This window comes from Mycteria americana, chromosome 1, assembly GCF_035582795.1.
Source record: "Mycteria americana isolate JAX WOST 10 ecotype Jacksonville Zoo and Gardens chromosome 1, USCA_MyAme_1.0, whole genome shotgun sequence".
Taxonomy (NCBI): domain Eukaryota; kingdom Metazoa; phylum Chordata; class Aves; order Ciconiiformes; family Ciconiidae; genus Mycteria; species Mycteria americana.
This window is the reverse complement of record NC_134365.1, coordinates 110,174,156-110,197,552: the sequence shown is the minus strand read 5'-3', so window position 1 is coordinate 110,197,552 and position 23,397 is coordinate 110,174,156. Positions and strand designations below refer to the sequence as shown.

Here is a 23,397-nt window from a genome sequence, read left to right as displayed (position 1 = left end):
ACTGTTGTTTTTTTTTTTTTTTTTAACATATGCATGCCACTTTTTTTAAAAAGCAGATTTCAGATATTTCAGGAAAGGTGCCTGTGCTATTTCAGAACAATACGCTATGTCTACACAGCAGCATGCAATGCCATGCAGCCGCTCGGGTCTCAAAAGCTGGCTGGTAGCTCTGCACCTCAGCTGGACGTGGTAACTAATCAGCATGGCTGCCCTGTTCCTGGAGCAAAGCTAGGTACTTGGTGCTAGCTAAGTTTCCTTTGCCTCTTGCTCCACTGCACAGTGTAGAATTACCCTGGGTCATTTACCCATGATTTTTAGAAGTACAGAACACCATCAACTCCATCTGAAGTCACAAAAGAAACAGAATTTCAGTACTTTGAAAAAAAATCTGAACTGAGCAATAACTTTTGAAAACATATTGTACTGCCATGTTGGGTAGCTGATCAATGCTTTTGATCATTGGAAAAAATAAAAGAAAATATAGATGAAGAGCACATAAGTTGAATCTTTCCTTCACTATTTTGGTCTTTACATTTTACTTATGTAAAGATTTCTATATTTCTTTCATGTGCTTTTTCCGGTATCTGGTTTTCTGACTGAATTTTTATGATTTTATTATAACTTTCTTTTCCTGTAGTGGTGGTAATCCATAGCTAGAAGGTACCATGAGGCCAGCATTGGCTTAGAGACTGACTCAGTATTAAATTTGAGTATATATTTGCTCTGCTTTTGAATGTTAATTATTTCTAACCTTTTAAAAAAGTAACTTTAATCCACTAGAATGAACTACTTCAGGTCAGCTTTCTTCAGGCCATTAAAATTGCTCATCTATTTTAAGGTTTTGATTAAGAAAATTACATAATGCCAATCTTGTTCAGGATAGCTCTTGAAGCCCCTGTCTGACTTCAGCCATATCTACCGAGACTTACACTTGTGCTGTCCTACATTAAGACCTCGTTTTGCAAATATCAAACTAGATACTGATTTATAATAAGTCAAGTAAAAAAAAATCACATTCATTTCAATCCCAGGGAAAATCTATTAACTTTCAAAAGAATTTATTGTGGAGCCTTCACATTTGTAGAGAATATGTATCATTTTGTTTACAGGATCAAAGCAACATGGAGCAAGCTATGAAGGAAATTCCACTTAGCTTTGATAGTGCTCTTTTATGCCAAGCTCTGTCAGATAAACTTTGGATTTCCTGTTGTGCAAGGACGTATTAAATGGGTCTTTAAGCTTTAGATGAATACTGCTTTTTTGTACCAAGCTCTGTCAAATGAATTTTGGGGTTCCTGTTGAGAAAGGACATATTAAGTGGGTCTTTAAGCTTTAGATGATCAAAAAATATCAAATATGCACAACTCACTAGACCCCTACATTTGTTTTTAGGTTCAATGGTAAATGGATGGGGTTCTGCGTCTGATGAGGATCGTAACTTTTCTAGTCATAGATCTAGTGTAGGTAGCTCCTCAGATGACTCGATCTTTACCAGCGGCAGTTTTGCACAAGCACTGGTTGCAGCAGCAGATAAAGCTGGTTTTAGGCTGGATGGAACCAGCCTGACAAGAACAGGTTTGTAGACTCAAAGTTGATGCTTTCTGCATGAAGGGTGTCTCTGCCTATTCTTCTCTTCTTTTCAGTGAACCTGCGTCTCATACTTGTCTAACATGCATGGAATAAGGTGGATGGAGATATTTTTATCAGTATCTTTTAAATGAAACCTTGCATCATGTTTTGTTTTTAGTGATTTGAAGTAGTGAATAGCACAAGCTTTTAATCTGTACCTTCAATCTGCTGCAGTTTCCCTCTGTGCTGACTCTACTATAGATTTACTGACATGTGCTCTGTTTAATATTTCGGTGAAGAGATCACTAATTCTGCCATGCAGTCTTTGATGATTTCATTTTTTGCAAAATCTCCTCATAATCATTCACATTTCCAGTGATGAACATCATGTTTAAACTATTATCTCCATCCCTGCTCTTCTGTTGCATCTCTTCTTGCAAAAGTGTATTTTTCTGTGAAGTTTTCCTAAGCATGGGGTGAATTGGTGTGCTTTTATTAACAATACAAACTGTTTAAAAGCCTTATTAATAGCTGATTTTAAAAATACTTAATTCAATAAGTTAATATATTTTGATAAAATTTAATTTTAATTATGCCAACTGAATCTGCCAAGTTAAATGTAACGAAGGTAAAGTGACTATTGTTTTTGAAAACAGCCAATCTTCTAAAATGAATTAATGGAAAGTAAACATAATTTTGTTCATATTTTTAAAATGCCATAAGTTTTATTTCTAGTAAAAAAAGATAAGTAAAAATGATTTTTATATTCTGGAAAAAAGAATGTATTTGCATTCGCTTAGTCTTATCAAAATAGCAAAAATAACTAAATATTTAAATCCACAAATCTAATAGCAAAGTATGAACTTGGGTCATATTTTTGTTACGCCTTTTCAGCTGATTCCTGCCCACAGGTCCCATAATGTTCCTATCATTTAAAATTTTTTACTATTAGCCTGGTATGAAGTCTATCCTTCAGTAAAATGTGTGCGTTTATGAGAAATGTCTCCACATGTTAGGGCTGAAAACCGCAAGCTTTCTGCATGCATTATTTCATGGAAAACACTGCCTTTTAAGAACATTAGGAATGAAGAAAAGAATCGATGGCAAAGTCCTATATCACCAACAAACTACAGGGTGAACAGATACAGCTTTTCTTAAATCACTGGAACTTTTGCCGTTGACTTTGGTCAGACATAATCATCCTTAAAAGATAGTTATTTCACCATTAAAAGTAGTTAAAACCCTCACTTGCTTCTTACACTAGTGGAAAATTGACTGAGTAAATCTCTCTCATCATTTGAAAAAAACAAAGGAAAACAAAACAAAACCTGATGTAGACCTTCATTCATCTACTATGGGCACATTTGGTCAAACTATAATCTAAAATATACTGTTTTGCTTGAAGAGTCTAAACAGTCTTGAATGAAAGGAGCAAATCCTTCCCAACCTTTTTTTTGGTGGTGTTCTTGGCCTCAGTAAAAGCTAACGCAAAGTCACCCAAAGTTAATGTCGCTTGTATCAGGCCATTGAGAAGTACAGTTTCCACCACAAACGCACACATAACAAAAGTAAGTGGACACACAAACACACAGACACTTTTAAATAAATATAATTTCTTATTTTAGCTAGATAAATGGAAAGTACAAGGAAAGGATGAAAGCCCTCTTGTCAGTTATATTTTCCTAGCTTAATTAGGTCACAAATGAACTTAAAATGAGTACTTGCATGTAATTCCTCGGACAGATAATTGGAGTTTAGGGTACAACAAAGTATCCAACGGTTGTGGTAGAGACTTCATGATTATTACCTTCTTACTCTCTTAATGATCCAGCAGTCAAAATGGAAATAAAACCCAAAATGGAAACAAAATAAAACCCACATGTAAACAAACAGCCCTCCCCTCTTTTCCTCACAAAAACCTCAGCAAATGGAAATAACTCCCCCATGCTTACCGCAGTTTCATTACGATACGATACCTCCCAGGGCAGTGTGGCTCAATCAGACATGCCTACTACGGACCTGCTGCACCACAGCAAACCCTCCCATCACGCAAAATGGTGTCTTGTAGTGGAGAAGCAGCAGTATTATTTCTGTTCATGGCTCTGGAGGGAGTCTGAAGGTCCTGACTCTTTAATGGTTTGCAGTCTGGACAGTTATTTTCACCCATTCAGAACAGCTGAGAAATATTCTGACTGACATGAAAGGCGAAGTCCAACTTGATAGCCTCACGTGGGTGTGTGTGATTGCCAAGCATAAGAGGCACTGGTACATTCAGGCACAAGGCGTCTCTCCTGCCAGACACTTTGATTCCAGTTTCCAGAAGCCATCGTGTGATTTGCCATGAAGTTCAGACAGTTTTCCTTTTTAACACCCTTGGGAAATTAAATCAAGAATTAGTGGATTCATCCTTGTCTCCACTTACACACACTAAATCTACTCCAGAGAGTCTGACACTGCTCAGCAGTTCTTACTGGAAGGGCTGCATACAAATATAAGATGCTGCAATCAGTTATTAGGTGAATTGAAAAATATGTTTTGGGAGCCTGCACATCATTTGTGTTTGCCCCATGTCTGATTTAGGTCAGTGCTATTTATTCTCCCTCATTTTCATGGAGGGATAAAAGAGAGAATGTTTGGTGTCTATTTCTTTTTCAAACCAACATTCTGAATGAATAATCACATTTCTTTAGTCAAGAGAATAAGTGTGAAGAATCTTCGTCCTGCACTCACTAGTTGCACTTGCATGTTGCGAGTTTATTTTTGCAAAACATCTGTGCAATGTGCTGTGAGCTAGGATGCAATTTCAGGCTCATATCTGAATTTCTTTGCATTAGTGGTCTTTTTTTTTATTTTGAAATGAAATTTTACTATTTTGTGTGTGTTCATCTGCTGTTTTATCCTTATCTATGAAACAAGGGCTTGATCACTTGTCTTTGTCTGGCTGCAGCTGTGCCAGCTATAGAGGTTAATGTTTCCAGCCTTCCCCCAAATGCTTATTACTGCTTTCTCCCAGCTCCAGAATCAGCTGCTTGGGTGGGCATTCTGTAACCCATTTCAGTTAAAATGAGCCAGGTTAGCAAAGGCATACTTTTCATACCGTTTAAATTCCATTTGGCTTATTTTGGTAGAGGAGAGTAGGGAATGTCCACTTGAGGGGTTCAAATGTGGTAACCTCCAAGAGCTGGCAGTGACATGCAGCTGGGAGACAAGCCTGACTAAGAGCAGTGTCCTCCTCAGGGTGCACATCAGTCAGAAGGTAGAAGATCAAGCCTGAGACAGTCAGGAAATCTCTGAAGGCAGAATATCAGGAAATCAAATCAGGAAGTCAAATACTGAGATGTTATTCTAACATGTATGTATTAATGTGAAACACCATGTTAGATTATGGCTACTTTTCTCACTTTGCTCTCTTTGCACTGAGAATATTTCAAATAGCGTAGTGGGTAGCATATTACTCCTGCTTAGGCTTATCTAGATCAGGTCATATGTGATGGCATGTTGGAAGTAAGTACATCTGTTCAAAGGTTTTACTCGAAAACATAACTCACAGCAAGGTAGGCCCTGGTCTAAGTTAACCAGAAGATAAAAAAGCTCCTTACTAGCTTGGGGTCAGTTGACCAGAAAAATAACAAACAGACATTTTGCCACTTTCCATCAACTCTTACACCATTTGAGCCTATACTACACTGAAAGAGCAGAAGTTGTGACTGGCTTATACATTTTCTGCTGAAGATAGGATTAAAACAAGTAAGAATTTTAAGTACCAGTTCTAAACGAATTCAAATGTTAACATCCCCAAGAAACTTGGCAAGAATGACATACAGATGAAAAAAAGAAAGTAATACATGGTGATCTTTAGTTTTCATCAGTTATTATTAAACAATAAGCCTAGTTAAGTTAACTGAATAAAAATATCAAAATAAAGGAAGTGAATGTAGTAAATGAACTGTGCTCCTACGGTTTCTGCCGTGATGCTTTTAATGATGTGCTCCATAGAACAGCATCAAAGATTATTTTTTTTTTAAGAGAAATCACGTAGCTTGATTAGTCTATATATATATTAAAAAAATCTGAGGAATAAATTCAGTCAGAATACATTATTTTTTTAACATATAAAAATACTGAAAATGAACAGGAAACTTTCAGCATTTAAATATACCCCCATTTTTATTTCTTGATAAAAGAGAGCCCTTAAGTATACAAACCTACACTGCTACCTAGCTTCCAAAATCAGTTATGTTTATAACACTGGAGTTACTCCAGATATACAGTGCATACGGGAGCCCCTAAAATGAGAATCTGGCTCAGCAAACGTAAAGGTGGAAGGCAGGAGGAGATAAATCTGATATGATTGCAGAACTGCTTTCCTTCCCTTCTCAAGGCTGAGGAGTTGTTATGACACATCTGTTCAGCACACAGAGCAGGTAGGAGTTACATGGCATACAGTAGTTTTATCAGAACAGATGGAATGATTTTAATTATATAAGTTAAAGACAAAAGAATGCCAAGTTTCTCACTTCGCTTGTTGTGGTGTGTCTTAAAGCAGTTGTCATCAGTGGTTACCTCAAGGGGACACTTGCTTGCCTCTGAGAATTAGACCAGATTTAATGTTTTGGAACAGACATTAATAGAACAGACCATTTCAAGGCAATAACATTTTGTCATCTGGTTTCTCTTTTTTTTAGGCAAAGCGTACCCTTCCTCTCAGAGACCTCGGCCGAGCAGTCCTTTTTCTACTGACAGCAACACCAGTGCAGCTGTCAACCAGAGTCAGAGGCCGAGGCCCACTAAAAAACACAAGGGAGGACGGTTGGACCAACCCCCCTTGCCTCATCGTAGGGAGGGAATAACAGACGGTAAGTGTTGTGGTGTGAAGTCCCTGATGCTAACCTGCAACAAGCAGGTGTGCAGAACGGGAGAACGTAAAGCAATCTTTTGAGCAATATACATTACGGTGAATTATTTGTTTGGTGAAGTGGGGTCCCCAGGTTGCCACGTGAGCAATATTACAATGCTAGCAGTGTGGAGCTTGGTTAAGTGAGTCTTCAAGGAGCTTTTCTTTGTTTCAGCTCTGAACGTGTTAGCATCTCTTAGGTTTTCTCAGATCTCAATATAAATCTTACCCAAAAATGGCTGCATTGCACGTGGGTTGACATTAAAAAAATGGCCTGTGGGTAATTTTACATAAAATGAAAGTAGCCACCACCAGGCATAGCGGTATGCCGTGAATTCCTAAGGAGAAGTGTACAGCCAGTCCCACAATGCCTTGCTTGGTTTGTGCTGTTTTTGACAGCCACCCAACAGCTATAGCAATACGTGCCACGCTTTTCTCATGATTCTGTCTCATGTCTTGTCCGTGCTGCTTCATTCCTGACATCCACTGACCTCAGTGACTTTGTTTCCCAATTTGACATCTCCACTTCTCTCTGACCACTGCTTCCCATCTGGAAATTTCAGGCATGTCTGTTCTACTCTTCTAGTGACTAGGATCAGTCTTCCATTATCTTTCTCTCCCCCCTCTTGAGTTTAGCAAAAGATGCAATTGCTGTCTCTTACTCCTTGAGGAGGACTGGATAGGAAGGTGGCCGGCTGGCTACCTCGCCTTCATTTCTTCTGATCTCTGGCCTGGCCCCTGTATGTGTTGAAATAATCAGAGAGGAGAAGCAGGCAAATGGAAAAACAGCATTAAAGGAACGACTAAGGATATCTGTAATGCCATGCAGATGGAGACATGATCACTTTCCTCATGCTGTCCTCACTTGAAGTGTTCAAAGTGGGGAAATTCTGAGAGCTAGACTGTCCTACCTGTCTCAGTGGCCCTCATAACACTATCTGGACCACAGGAGTGGGTGTGATGCCAGTGAGTCTATCTCCTAATCTTAAGTACATCTTGACAAATCTTCCAGTGTATGGGGAAGGTGTAAAAATAAAAAAAATTACTTTAGATTTTAGTATAAACATCCTCCATATTCTAGCAAAAATTACTTGAGAATCATAGCATCATAGAATATCTTATAATGTGCTATTTGTTACTCTAGGTACATGTATAAACTATATAACAGCTTGCAAGGTGGACTGTGGCCACTAAAACCACCAGAGCTCTCCTCTCAGTCATGTTATCATGTGTACAGACACAGTTTTGCACTATGCTCTGACAGTTTCCTTGTTTGTCAGACCACAAAGGTGGAGAACAGGTTCCAGAAGTGAAAGTATTCACCGAAGGTGTTAGTTATCATTACATCTCATGCTCTATGGCTCATCCTCACTACCATATTATTTGGGAAAACAGCTTAAAGTAGCTTAGACTCCATTCATATGGATCTGAATTGGTTTAAACATGAATGCCTTCCCCTTCTGGATATATTCCAGAGGCCTCCCTGCTACACAGATCCATTAAACAGATGTGTCTATGAGAATAGTAACTGGAAATTGTGGGTCGTTTGCAATGCTGTCAATACTTTTTTTGTGCATACATCAAGTCAACCCTTTCGCGTGGCATATCCTGTGACCCTGAACTATGAGCCTTTTGGACCACAAATTCTGTGTACGTGTGAATTTGTACTGCACTCAGTATGGTGGGACCTTAATCCTTCTGCTTTTGAGTACTATTGCTATAGAAATGTTTAACAATAATGTGGGTACCAGAAAATTAATGGGAATCCAGTTCAGGTCGTGAGACAGATGGAAGTGTGAGTCCTTGGGGAATGACTTCATCATAAAATCTGGCATTGATTTAAATTAGTGAAAGAGATCAGATTTTAAGATTTATTTAAGAAAAGAGGAATCTTCTATTGTGTTTTATTTATTCTTTATAAAATACTAATCTTATTGGAGTTTCTTTCATATATGTAAGTCAGAATACCAATGATATACCATTTCCTTCAACAATCCACCTCTCAGACACAGGCAGTAACCTTAACAGCTTTTGGACACTGTTAGCTTAACATTAGTCTGTTACAAACCTAGTTAAAATGCTTACTATATGTTCCAAAAATATATAATGTCCTGGAGTAACAGAGGATCCTTTCCCATCCGCTCTTACCACAGGAACAAACAAACACACACAAATTGTACAGTTTTTCCACTTCAACTCTTACTGAATATGAGTCATTAAAATGTAACGGCAAGTCTGAGTCATAGCTAAATTTGAAAAGGAACGTTAGTCAATTAAGGAAGCTAAAGATTGCTGCTGCCACCTGTGTGTACGTAAACAAACTGAATTTAGGAACCTCTGGTATACAGAAATTTAAAATGGTAACTGGATGCTTTGTGTGGAATGTTGAAATGAACTTTACAAAGAGAGACAATACCACTATGCTTAAGCTACAGTTAGAAAAAGCAGGTAGGAGAACCTGGGATAGATCCAGCAATTCTGAGCCATAATCCAGGCCAGTCTGTTCAACCCTGGGCCATCCTGATTTCAGTGGGAAGCATCACTATACATTTTCCTCCTGGTTTTGAGATGTCTCCAATCCATTCCCTTACAACTGCTTCCTCTTGGATTTGTCATATGAGAACATACTTGCTTTGTCAGTTGTCTTCAAATTCCCAAGCTGGATGAGTCCTAGCATCCTGTGTTTAAGTCTCATCACATACCGGATATCTGTCATTTTAAATTTTTGTTGACCAAGTAAGCTCCAGCCACGTCCTTTCTCTGCCCTTTCCAGTACACTTCCCCAGCACTTCCCCCTTGTTAACTGTAACCACGTGGGATGGTGCAAAAGACTGAAGGAACTGTGATATTGAACACGTAGCACACTGATCCCTGACTATGTAAGCACATGAGGGTACAACTTCATGTTTGCTTTTGACAGCAATCCACACAAATCCCCTAAAAGCCTGCTGCTTCATTTTCTTCAGTCACAGGTCAGAATACTGTAGAGACTGACTCTAGACTGAATCTTCATATTTGTCTTCCTGTACGACTTGGGTTTTAACTTCCCCATCCTAGAAGACCACAGAGACAACAGCAAATCCACAGAGGAAGAATACCTTATGAATCCCTCAAATGATGAAAAACTTACATTCTGAGCTCACAGTCCACCATAAAAAACAAATAGGAGGTTTTTAGTTCTAGTGCTCAAGGAATAATTTGCTTTCTTGGAAACAATGTATTAATGAATTACAAAAAGTGGAATCTGTCATATAGGTGGTGGCATGGTAACTGCATGACTGAAGTTAAAAGCTCCTCCTTAACCTCTTCCTGAAGTTGAGCGTGATGTTTAAAAAACCCAGCATGGAGGCAGAAGGGAAATATAGTTAGGGGTTAGAAAGGAGGACTGGAACTTAGGATTTCTATTAGCTTTGCTACTGACTTGCTATTGTGTATTACAAATCAATTTTTGCTGAGGTAGATCACTGTAGAGAAGATGCTTACCTTCTGATGCTAGAAAGTGGTTCGGAAGCTTATTAAATGTCACAGTAATTATCACCCCTCAGAAAAAGGGATGTCCTTATACTTGTTGGTTCTGTAACTTGCTGCTTTTTCCAGTTAATAATGAGAGGCTGTGCCAAAGCTTGACTGGTGCTTGAATCATTTGGCCAATACTCTGCCTTCTAAAGGAGGGCTGGAGTAATCCCAGGCCAAACATCCATCTGCCTCTTATCAGGCACTCTGATGTCCTACAGCTTCTCAATCACAATCCCTCCATTACTAAATCAATAAAACCATCACCTTCCCACCAATGCACTTATAAATTGCCTTGCAAGTTTGATAATTGTGCCATTAGAGGCTGCAAGCGGTAGTCTGGATGACATCCCACTGGCCTACTAAGTTACTAGCTCAATGTGGGTGTTTTACCTGGCACCTGGAAGATAAATGTCATTTAGATGGAAGTACAGTGGTAATCAGTGATACCACTCTGGTTATCCTCACGGAAAATCTTGCTGAAGTCCCTAAATTCCTAGATTTAAAATTTCTCAGAAGTGATTGACATGATGGAATGAGTTGGCTTGCCTCTGTGTGGTAATAAGTCTGCCTGTTAGGGACTGAGACTACTAACTTGTCTGATCTCTGTTACTCCTCTACTAGCAGCCAAAATGCCAACCTTTAACCATCATGTACATGCATACTAGCAAGTGTGCATGGAGACACGTGCACAGTCACATATGAACGTGTTTGGTTGGGAGAGGAGAGGAGAGGAGAGGAGAGGAGAGGAGAGGAGAGGAGAGGAGAGGAGAGGAGAGGAGAGGAGAGGAGAGGAGAGGAGAGGGGAGGAGAGGAGAGGAGAGGGGAGGAGAGGAGAGGAGAGGGGAGGAGAGGAGAGGAGAGAAGAGGAGAGGAGAGGAGAGGAGAGGAGAGGAGAGGAGAGGAGAGGAGAGGAGAGGAGAGGAGAGGAGAGGAGAGGAGAGGAGAGGAGAGGAGAGGAGAGGAGAGGAGAGGAGAGGAGAGGCAAGACTGTTCTCTGTGGCAGTGGAGGAGGAAACTCGTGACTCCAGATACATGGGGTCTTTATGTATGCCCAGGCAAGATAACAGAGTATATTTAGTAATTTACCTAAGGCAGAAGATTTGCACTACAGGATTTAAGTTGTAGAGCAAATAAAAAGCCACATTTCCAAAGGAAGCTCTCTTCCAGCTTCTTTTATTAAAAAGGGAAGGTAGGTGTTACTGTGACAATCAACCTGAGTAAGAAGGTGGAAAAGCAAATGGTTTAGTCAGGTGATGGTTGGCTAGAATTAGTAACTGTTCTTACAGATCTTCTCAGACATGTCTAACACAGTTCAGTAAGTCTGTACTCAGGCTGGAGCCAGCTTGCATTAATTCCGTAGTACCTGTAATTCTTCTAGAATTGTGTGAAGCTTCATCAGAAGCTAAATTTTATTTTTCATTTCAACTCACCCACAGGTCTAAAACACCCAAAGAACTTTACAAACATGGTTTTTCATTTCACTTCTATGCATCAGGCAATCATTATGCCCATTTTGCAGATGGATAAAAGCAAGAATCAGGTTAACAGTAGATCCACAGCATAAGTCCACAGTAATTCCAGGAGCTGCAGCTAGCTGTAGAACATGCAATATGGTTTAAGTACAAACCTTCTTTCCTTCTCATTATCGAATTAATAACAACTTTTAGACGGCAATTTCTAAAGAATGGTACTGTATGTTAAGAAGTTTAATACTGCAGTGATTTCAACTTTTTTTTTTTGTGCTATGATACTACTTAAAATTTTTGTTTATATTGAACAGTAAAGTTTTTATCTTGGAAAATTGCATTGTCAGATGTCATGTTATGACTGTTTATTGGATTCAATGCATCTCCATAAAGTGCTTATAAATCACATCTTCAATAATCTCTATTTCAGATTGCATAAGCAGATGCCAGTGTTGTGGTTCTGTACATTAACTGGTTATGATCACAATGAAATCAATTATAAGAAATGCCATTTTGGAAGCCAACACTATAAAGCAATTTTAACATTGGCAAGCTCCCATACCCTCCTGCTTCCACCTACAGTAACTCAAGTATAGTCATTGTCACGAAAGGTCACATCTATATTCATAACTAAAAATTTCTCAAATAAATTAGTGCTGAACATAAAGCATACACCAAGCTCGCTGACAGATTATTATAAGGCTGTTCTAGCCAGAAGATAGATATCTTAATCTGGGGTAGAGCACTTCAGCTGTGAACAGAGGTACAGGAGCAACATAAGATACAACTTCTTTCCCTTGTAGACACAAATAACCCACACGTCCTCATTTATCTGTAAGAGACAATGTTGACTGGAATGACATCTCAGCAACTTTGGAAGCATTTCTGCCCTGTATATGAGATAAAAGTATCACGTCTAACAGCAAGGACATGAAAAAAATTCTGTGTAGCTTTATATAAAACTGGATTACAGTCTTTGAAATAAATTTACTCCAAAGGCCTCCTCACCAATTTATAAAATTAATTTCAGTTTCACTAGGGTTATAAACGTCAGACTTCCCTGCAGGCAAAACAAAGGTGTACTTTTCCATGCCTTTTATTGAGCCAAGTTCTATTCCTTGACAAACCTTGACAACACTGAAAGGTACAAAAGTCTAGAAAGCAGGACAGACCCATATCTAGTGTAAACTAACATAGGTTTAGTGAATTTGGTGGGGCTGCAAAGATTTATTTGGGCTATGCATTGCTCAAAATCAGAATTATCAACAAGTGTTCTTCATATAAAACAGGTATCCTATATGTGAGGGTTTTCATTACAGTACTGAAGGCAATTCCCTTTTCTGATTTTTTTTTTTTTAACAATCTGAGGCTTTCCTGGACTATTATAAGTCTGTCATATAGTTTACAGGAAAATCTTACATTTAGAATTATAATTATCCAGATTCGAGAATTACCTTGGGTCAAGGACTAATAAACAAAATGTATTTTGCCTCCACAAATGTGATTAGAAACTCAATCTTCAATTCTACAAGCATCTTAGTAGTCCAAGTCATGAACTTGAAAAGAACAAGAGTTGTTAGAGACCAGGCAAGCGTCTTTCAGTGTTCAGCTGAAACTGTATTTTAATTGGTTATATTTGCAAGACCGCTAAACTTAAGAGTGGCCATCCTATTATCTGTGAAGACTCTAGCTCTTGGCTGAACTTTCAAAGAGTGCTTAAATAAAATGCTCACCTGTTGTTTGGTGGTTCCATTTAAATGTGCATTTTTCACAGATGTGTTGATGCTTTTTCAATGACAGTAGGTTTTATGAATAGTTTTTCCCTCAAATTTTGTGGAATTTTATGCATTTTGATAAAGTTGTATATTTAGATTTTAAGCCACAAGCTGAAAGTGAAGCCCAAAAATGGGGGTGATGAAACAAGGCCCAATATGATGGGGGGAAATTACTCTGTCAACTGGCACATATCAGTTTTTCATAGCCTTTCTTAATTGCTTGCTGTTACTGAAAGAGCCAGATGGAGTATACCCCACAGAAAATAAATCCCATGCTTAGAAATGTAAGTCAGGGCTCACAGTCTATTGATTTTTATGGAAGTTAGAAAGAGCTAGCAACACAGTAACCCGAGTAAAAAACTAGCGGAAGGTAAAAACACATTTCTGATTAACATGAAATTTCCTCCTTTTAAAATCAGCAAATGAAGTGACTCGTGCCATTTGCAAGGGACTTTTCTTTTCAGCATCAAATAGACCTTCTGTTTCAAATAAAATAGTAGTTCATCTAAATCTTATTCACATTTTTTAGATCTTCCACCACCACCCGACCCGCCCCCTGGTCAGGGTTTAAGGCAGCAAATAGTCCCCGGCCAGCGCGGAGGCTCGGCAGAGAGGAAAGGAAGCTCTCTTGAGAGGCAGCATGCACCGAACATAGATGAAACAAAGAGCTCCCTGGACCGGCAAGCTAGGACGTCACTAGAGTGGCAGCGGCAAACCCAGGAGTGGATAAGCTCTACAGACCGCCAAGAGGATTTCAGGAAAGCCCAACACAAACAAGCCTTCGGATCAGGTGTGTGTGTGCTGCACCAGCCGAGGCAATGCAGACGGCTTCTTGACACTTCTCAGCTGAGGGTTTCTGTATCTGGCAGGAGTCTAGGATCACCTCACGCCCCTCTGTGCCAGCACTGGTGAGGCTCAGGCTGGAAAATAAGAAAAGCAAAGTGAAATGAGACCGTGTGATCCAAGTATTTTCCCTCCTGCAACAATGAAATCTCATTAGCACCTAACTCGGTGCATTCTTTACAGTGTTTCGGCAATTAATAATGTTGTCAAGCCCAGCAGTGGAAAAAAAGGGAACAGTTTCAGGCAGGCAGGGAAGGAGAAACAGATTTTTGGAGTATTTTCTGTTAGATGTATTTATTTATACATATAGGGCCATATTTTCTAGTTCTTTCAACCTGCTTCTAAATCGGCAGCAGTTGTTTTTGCATGTCTGCAAGAAGACTGATCCTTCTGAGCTACTGACATTCTTTCCAGCTGTATTTAAAACAGTCTTCTCCTTATTCAAGGATATGACAAAGTAACATTCGTCTCTTAGGACCAGCAAGATGACAGTGCAGGTTTTCACCTTTATATTCATTGCTGAGTGCTGACTTTACCTCCTAAATGGACTTCAAGTCTGTAGAAATGTGCGCAGGAGGCGATGCTGAGCTGGAGGTGTAGTTCTACAATATTCACAGATTCCTTCTGTCAGCCTGACCTCAAGTAAAAGCTGCTGTTTCAGGTCCCCCTACTAGGGTATTTTCTTTAACCCACTAATCACATGTTATCCCAGTGCTGATTAGAGTGATACAAGAGGACAATTAAGAAGATTAAAAGAAAAAAAATGTATACTGTACGTGGAGCTTTCTGTAGGGCTACACTGTTTCTTCAGGTATGTATGTAGCTCCCACAGTAACACCAGAGGTACTCATATTATCCATCTTTTTCTTGATTTTATTCTACTATTAATGCTCCTTGTTAATCTAGCACACTAATATCAATGACAGTCTAAAAGAAAATAGTAGTATGCAGGCAAATCTGTCATGGGGGTAGGATTTACTGAATAAAGTCCTCCTGGAAATATTGCTACCCATATTTAAAATGTAAATATTTTAAGTACAATCCATATTTTAAAATGTAACAATAATGGTACCGTTAAAACCCCCTAATCTTTCATCTGCATAAACAAGTGAGTGGCTGTTCATGTTGTGAAATGATGATGTGAAGTCGCAGTTTAAAAATAGTGTGAAATTAATGTTATTTGGTGGAATGGCAATTTTAATTACAGTATACAAGGTGTACAAACACATATACAATATCCTGAATATACTTTATACATCTCATTTCTTTGTAGATTATTATTAAGGATGCTTCTCTGACCTGGTTAGCAAGAACTCCCCTCCTTTTCCTCTGCTTTATAAGTGTACAAATAAAAGTTGTCAGTTATTCTGTGATACAGAGAGTATACAGTGGTAAAATTCCCATCCTGCAGGACTTGCATTTATCTGTCCTTAAATAAAAAGAACTTGATCTTGACACTTCCAGTGCCCTACACGAGCATGGAATTTAGGGCTAGAGTGATAACAGGTACCTTGTTCTTGTCAAATTCAGGATGACCAGAGCAATTGCATATTCTTTATGCGTGACAAAGGATTCCTCTAGGAGATATTATGGTTTTACCCTGGTGGGAGGAGTTTGTGCACATGGTGGGCCAGAGCTTCATGTCTGTCTGTCTGTATTCTCTGCATCTTGCACTACAGCTTTCTTGCTCTATATTCTTTTCTCTAGTAGATTTAAAAAAGGCTACTCTTGTGTGTGATGCTTGTTTATATTACTGAATTTGGGGGTTTTAATAATATTAATTGTGCTTCTTCCCTTTTCCTTTATTAATGACAAAGATCTCTGGAAATCTTCTGTCCTAGTTTTCAATATAGGAGTTGTTATTAGCTATCAGCTTCCAGGAAATAACTATTTTGCTGCTTAGGGGGATTTATTCAGACATTACCAAGCTGTGAGTGAAATTTTGAAAGCAAGACCTTTGGTTTGAAGTTGAATAGAATAAAAACACCTAATTCTGGGAACTGTGTTTCCACTGGTTGCTTTCTTGATAAACTTGATAAACAAGATCACTGAGTTCCTGCCAGTGGCTTCATTGTGGAACTGTAGTTACAGCACATCAAATATGACATTCTCAGCTATGCCTCTAAAGAAGGTAGTGCTAGATCAAGTTACAATAGTTTTGATAATATTAAAAGCCTTTTGGTTATCTTATGGGGTATAGAAACATCGTTACACACACATATCCTGATTTCACAGGGGCTAGAATTACATCTTCACACTAAAAGCTCAGTATTTCAAAGAGAAAGGCATCAGCAAAGCCTCCCCATATTCTTTGCAGGCCTGGGGCATGGGGCACTGTTTTGAGTGTTTAATAAATGTGAGCCCATTCTAAGGACTTGAGACAACTACCTTTCGTGTGCTAGAATGTTGTGAAAAACTTAGCCTTTATTTTATGTCACAATTGCTTATTTTATGGATTGCATTTATTTCTGAGGGCACAACAGATAATTTAACACACCATATGCTCTATAATGATAATGCACTTTATATTTATTCATGGTCGTTTTTTCTCAATATTTCATTGAACCCGAAGGAGGCCTTATCCTGAGTCCACAAACTAGAAAACAAATCAATTGACCATATATGTCATCTTCAAACTCTTTTGCAATGCTAGTGACTTTTCTTTCCATCCTTTAAAAATGTATCCAGCTTTCTGCTAAACTGATTTATGCTGCTTGCTTTATTGCTGCCTTAATGCAAGCTGTTCCATATTTTAGCCAGCCTTTAGAAACCAGGTTTGCATCTGATTCTATTGTTAGGGCTTGATATATAAAGAGCAGGTAACATAATTTAGGAGGCTATGGCTGTTAAATGCCATTTTACTACGTCTTTTAAGCATTTCTTTATATTTCAGCAAGGACAGCACACGGTCATAGCAGAAAACACTGATAATGTCCTTACGTCCTGCTGCGCAAATATTCTGGTCCCTCGGGCAGGGCCAGAGGGAGATACTTTGGCAGAGAAAGAAGTCAGCTGCCTGCCCTCTTCTGCAACAGATTTACCTTACAAACGGGTTCTGTTCAATAGCAGATCACATGGGGAATTCCCGTGTCCTACTCACTTCTGGCAGTAGGCACAAAGAATGAAATCCTAGGATTCTTCCACAAATTTGCTCTCATTTAGCATTTCCCTAAGATAATTGTGCCTCTGCTGCAGCCTTTGCAAAGGCTTAAGATTGTGAATAAAAGCATTTTTATCTCCTCTTTCTTTCCAACCATCCCCACCTACTTTTCCTTCTCTGTTCCTGCCCTCTGTCAAAGAAAGTCTGTTTCTCCTCATCAGATTGTTTAAGAGTGAAGACAATGGGAAAAGCAAAATAAAAAAAAAAAAGCCCTTTTAGCCCAGATTCACTTTAAGAAATGTAAGATTCAAGCAGGAGATATCCCACTGATTTCAGATGGGGCAATTCCTGTGTTTGATGTTAAGCGTATATACTCATATTCTTTCTTGAATTGAACTATATTTAGCAAGGTCTCTTCCTTCAGGTTCTGAGACAGCAAAAGTGGATCATACACAGCAAAGAAATAAAATAGTACTTCTATTGCAGTGTTAAATCAGTGCTGCTGTTTTGCTTCTTAGGTTAGGATTATTACAACAATATCTCCTGGAAACTCTAATCAGATGTGGTGTGTTGTTTTACTTCATGCTATATGAAGACGTACAGACCTATGCTTTATTGGTATTAATCCTGCTCTCACAAGCAGTTCATTATTACAGGTCTTCACAAAGGAAGAGACCAAGTGAGCAAAAGTAAGCCTTTTGCTCATAATGGAACGTGAAACAAGCTGCAGGAAGATTTACTCACCCCAAATATTACAACTACTCATATTATGTATAATATAATATTTTCCAATGTAATTCACAACCATCTAAAAAAATCTTCAGTGTACTTTGCATTGTTAGAAATTACTGAGCTGCTGGGAGCTAATTAAATTAGCTGATATTGTAGTTCTTTATCTAAATTGATTGAGGTAATGTTACCATAATTTAAGCTAAAGAAAAGGAAAAAGCACATTCATGTAGGCTTGAAGCAAAAATCTAATCATAGCTGCATTGTTTTGGAAATTGTATGTGCATCTATTCTTATTAAGGTATCTATGATTCATGATCTATTACTTCATAATGAATCTAGACTTTTTATAATTAATACAAACTAACTTATGAGTTTACATGAAAGCAAGATTAAATTCATGCTGGTTTCTTTGTCTGTGGGATACAACACTGAATTGTGTATTTTCTTAGGAAAAATTGCCATGCTATAAAGACAAAAGACAGATATCTGAGGGCAGGAATGAATATGATGTCCATATAAGAATAGCTCAATTATTCCTATCTATAGGAATTTATTTGGTATTTATTTTGTTTTGTTTTGCTTTTCTAGAAGAGGCACTCGTACCATATAGTAAACCCAACTTCCCATCCCCTGGTGGCCACAGCTCTTCAGGAACAGCTTCTTCTAAAGGATCGACCGGACCTAGAAAAGGTGAAGTCTTGCGAGGAGGTCACCAACGCAATGCCAGTGACCTTCTCGATGTAGGCTATGTGGGATCAAACAGTCAAGGACAGTTTACTGGTGAATTATGTAAGTTTATCTCTAGCTACAGTTCAAACTCTCAAATAGACAAAAAGAGAAAAATGATAAATCTGGTGTGAAGAGAGGAGGAATTTGAGTGTGATAATCAGATTAGATTTTACCGAGATCTTTTTGCCTTCTGAGGTGTTTTGCCTGTGATGACAAACAAATGAAGTTCTTCTGTTCTTTGGTTTGGACCAGTTCAAATCTGTGTAAGCCGTGCCAATGTTACCTACATAGTACATCTTTCAGTGTGTAATGCTAGTTAAACACTGGGAAAATTGAAACAAAAGTCTAGTAATTTAGAATTTTCTTGGCAAAGTGTAGTGTGCTTGTCTTGGAAATGCCATTGACGGCTTTTCTCAGAGGAGTGAAGAAAAGGGTGCTGAATTTGTTGGGCATGATGGCAAGCTTCTGATGCCTTCTCCTTTCTGTTGCTTGATGAGCAGTATTCTGCTCTTTTTGACCTTAGATAAAGGTCCTTTTTTTTCAACTGTGTAGCCCGGTTTTTCAGTTGTATATCCCAACTCTTTCCTTAATTTCCCAGGCCAGGGTAGTTATTTTCCAAACTTTTTTCTGTTATCACTCCATATCTGTTAAACCTTGTATGAAACCATGTTAATGCTGTGTACGTGATGGTAGTACTAGATGCCAAAAGGTTTGACTCTGTTGTTTGAAGTAGTACATCAACATCCCAGCTAGCTCAGGCATACTGGTATGTTTACTAGCAAAAGCAAGGTAGCTGCTGGCAGGTCTGCCTCCTGTTTGCTGCAGTCAAATCCTCAGTACGGTCCAACAGTTACCGCCCAATAGCTTGTAAGAGAGCTAATGGTGATCCACAAACACTGAAATGTGCTATCTCAGATTATGATGTTGGTAAGTGCTGAATTTTAGCATCCATCACTTTTCAACTTAGAAGCAATTAACTCCTTTCTCCCAACCTATTGAATATTCATCCTGTGCTGCAGTAATATTGCCATAGGCTTTGTTTTGTGTTTTTTCTCCTTACTACAACCTCTTTCTCTCTCTTTGTTTCTCTCTATAGAGTAGTTGAGAAGACACATTGCAAGCTGCTCTGATGGACCATCAGGTCTGAACTCATGGAAGTGATGACACTAAACAGTGCAATGAACATTTTCTTTATTTATGTACTATTAAAAGAACTGTAAATGCAATGTAAAGACACACAGCCACACATATCCCACAGATACTTTACTTGTGTTCTTCTCTTTAATACACCATCCACCTTAAACTATTCCTTGTCAGGAGTATATAAAAAAGAAAGAAAAAAAAATCACCCTCCAGGATGAAAAGGATTTCCTTCTGTATATAATTTCTTTTTTGCATTGCTATGCAAGCTCACCTTCTTTTTAGCTATGTTCATATTCATGTCTGTTTTTATTGGTCTGTTGTACTATATGTGAATTAATAGGCTGTGGTGCCATATATTAACTTTTAATTGTGTAACTTTTATGTTTAAAGTTTGCACTGCAATTTTATTTGGTGATAAGCACAAAACTCTACTCCTCATGACATGAAGAAAAAAAGAGACTGAATGTGTGAAGGTTTACGTACTGTAAGCTACTTTGGATAATGCTGGATGTAAAGGAGTATGTTAGGTGGTTTTCCATTGGGGTGTAGAAATGAGAAAGTGACAGGCAAAACTGATGTCAGTGAAGACATTAGAGACAGATTTAAATCTTTTAAAAGCAAGCAACATAGTTGCTCTTCCTATTTAAGAAGGGGTCAGAAGTTGGAAGTGTGAGATTAAAGAGTGAATATGAAAATTAAAGGTAGCATGAGATGGCCTAGACCCTTTCACTAGAATGATGCCCTTAGTATCTGTTTTTAGCCATCCCATGCCACTAAGTAAAGGGAAAGAAAAAGAAACCTTGCTACAAACAGAAGAACTTAAGGTGTTTCACTAAAGCTGTTTTTATATTGCAGTTTTAAAAGAATTATTACCATTAATTTCTCCAACCCAAAATGCAAGACAGAGATTTCCCAGGAGAAACAAACAATACAAATTCAAGGAATACCTACTAAGTAGTTAAGGATGCAATTTATTGTTAAGACATATTCAGGCTGCTTCCAAAAAGTTGAAATGTCAGAGTATCGTATTTCATCTCTCCAATACATGTACAGTACAATAGAGGGTAGAGCTGCACCACTGAAATTCATGACATTAATTGGTTTGATGCAGTCTAAACAAACCTTTATGTTCTGTTACCTGAAGTCTGTGAGAGCTGAAGCTGGATCCACTAAATCTGTAGTAAAATGCTTAGTGTTTGGAAGGAAAGCAACGGTCAAATTATTTTCGGCTTGCATTAAGTACATTTCTGGCAATACAATACATCCAAAAAGTTGGATATAAGCAAAGAAAATCTTTGACCTGTGTTTTAGTGAGTGGCTTCAAACCGTACTATGATGAGGAAATAACGCATGTTTATACACTTTTTGAATAAACCAAACTCTGTAAGTGGACATTAATGACAGAATTCTGTCTCTTCATTAGTTTTCATGACTTTGCCCAAATCTTCTGTACCTCTCAAATCTCAATGAGTAAATTGTCAAACTTTTCTTAGAATATCGTAAGTGGATAGCCCACTCATTTGATGCTTAATTTAAATATTGCATCCTACAGCTTATTTCTGTTAGTTATCTGACCATGAACACAAGTTTCCATTTGAATACACTTTTCATATAACCAGTCTATGTTGTTTTATATATTGCCTTGGAGCTCACCAGTATTAAGAACACTTTTAGTAATGGCAGAATTTTAGAAAAGTAAATTACAATGCTAAGTATGTGTTGCTTTTCATTTCATTAACTTGTTCCATGATAAGATAAAACACTACAGCCATCAACTATAACTCAGCACTATTGAATATTTAAAAAATGCTAGTTAACTTCCTTAAGGTCAAGACTGTTATTTAGCAGGTTACAAACCAAAAAGTTGAGAAAAAAATGTATGCATTTATTTATATATGTGACCAATGAATATATGTAATTTTCCTGCTTGTTAAACCATTATAGTTAAAATCATTACTTAAAAATGTGCAAAAATGTTCAAGCAAGATAAAGAAGGCATCATATTTACATATGTATGGTTTTTATTTTGGTATTATCATATGAAGAGAAGACTATTCAGGGTACAATTCAAATTTAATTCTTTGGAAAATGTTTAAGTCAGTCACTGGTAGATTTTTTTTTTTTAATTCGAAAGCTTGTGCTGAGCTTTGGTGGAACACCTTACTCACTATATTCTATTCAAAATTCAGTATCATTAGACGTTGATAAAGCCATCCCAATTACTTTCAAATATGTGTTTTATCTCTTCCACTGGAAAGTAAATGTGTGTCAGTATTAAAGCTGTGCAGTACCATGATATTCACTAACTTGTCCATCTGCTTCTGTACATTTTTGTTCATTAATAATTTGCTTACAATATTACATAAGGTGGTGTTGTGTATCGCAAAGTGTCTCCATTATCTTACAGGTGATGTCTCTTCTTTTTTTTTCTCTCTCTCTTTTCTATACAGTGTACTTCCAATGAACCACAGTACATATTTTTTAAAATGCCGTTTAATTTACTCTTTTAAAAGAAGTATTCTTCTTTTTTTAAAAAAATTGAAAACATTTATTGTGAATAATGTGTTTAAAGAAAAGGGATGTTGTGGCAGCACTTAGAATTGTTTTTTAATTTGTTTTTTTAAGAAACTGTTTATTGGCTACAGTTTGTTCACGAAAAAGTATGACCTCTTAATGTGTTTCATTGGTATTGTTAGTGCAGCAAAGTTTAATTGGCATAAAAAGTTGGTTAATAGTACTGTTGAAGTGTGTATTGTATATTTACTGGGGAAAAAATAAAACATATTCACATTTCAAATCTATGTTAAAAGACCTTGAGTAAGGAGTCAATATGTGAAAACTCAAACTGGGAAAATGAGGCAATAATAACATAGACTGAGCTATAATCATCACTGTCCACTTACAGTAACAAGGAACATTTTATACGCTGATTTTTGAACTAAGCTAACAGCTGTCTCATAAATAGGCCAGTGGTAAACGTTGCCTGTCATAGGGATTTCTGTTTAAGGTCCTGTCTATATTGGGAATAGTTGTACCAATGTAATTACACTGATACAGCTATTCTAGTGATACATCCTCCGTTTGTAGACATACTATCTCAATGTACAGTAAGGACCACAAGTGCACAGCTTACCTTGCTTAAAGCCCATAAAGTAATGGACATGTAAAACCTGTGTTCAGTGGGTCTGAACCCTTGGACTTGGGGGTTTGTACTGATGGAGCTACTGCCAACCCAGTACAGAATATCCCCAGAACGAATAGATAGATGCTAGGTGAATTTTTCTCAATCTTTGCATTGACTATATGCTCAATTTTAAATACTGGAGGGCTGAAGGACCAAATAATAAATTGTTACATGTGCTTCAGTGGTGTAGTGCTGTATGGGCAGCCATTTCAGTGATGCAAACAACAGACATTTCTTTTTTGTTATTTATTATTTCTCAAGTCCTTATCCAAGTCAGTAAACCTTTTGAGTAACTTTTGGTTGTCACTTGAAATACAACAGAAACGCCATTCCTTGGGAAAAGTACAAAAGAAAAGGACCATGGAGTGTTTTAAATATATTGATTTAACTATACACCAGTGCAAAAGGAAGACATGACTGTTTGAAATAATAATATGGTGGCTTAT

The 23,397-nt window shown here is 37.8% G+C and overlaps 1 protein-coding gene across 8 annotated transcripts in view; it reads left to right on the top strand.

Annotated features, from left to right (window-relative positions):
• ROBO2 (roundabout guidance receptor 2) overlaps nucleotides 1–22,611 on the top strand; it is a 540,145-nt gene extending 517,534 nt beyond the window's left edge. For 2 of the 8 annotated variants that reach the window (XM_075516579.1, XM_075516554.1), the window contains exons 24-28: nucleotides 1,393–1,575; nucleotides 6,255–6,425; nucleotides 13,750–14,010; nucleotides 18,484–18,684; nucleotides 19,721–22,611. In XM_075516579.1, coding sequence (XP_075372694.1) covers nucleotides 1,393–1,575; nucleotides 6,255–6,425; nucleotides 13,750–14,010; nucleotides 18,484–18,684; nucleotides 19,721–19,722 — 818 coding nt within the window. In that variant the 3' untranslated portion in view covers nucleotides 19,723–22,611. The remainder of the gene's footprint in view (nucleotides 1–1,392; nucleotides 1,576–6,254; nucleotides 6,426–13,749; nucleotides 14,011–18,483; nucleotides 18,685–19,720) is intronic. The other 6 variants (XM_075516543.1, XM_075516562.1, XM_075516590.1 and 3 more) reach the window with 6 other exon arrangements.
• Nucleotides 22,612–23,397: the final 786 nt, after the last annotated feature.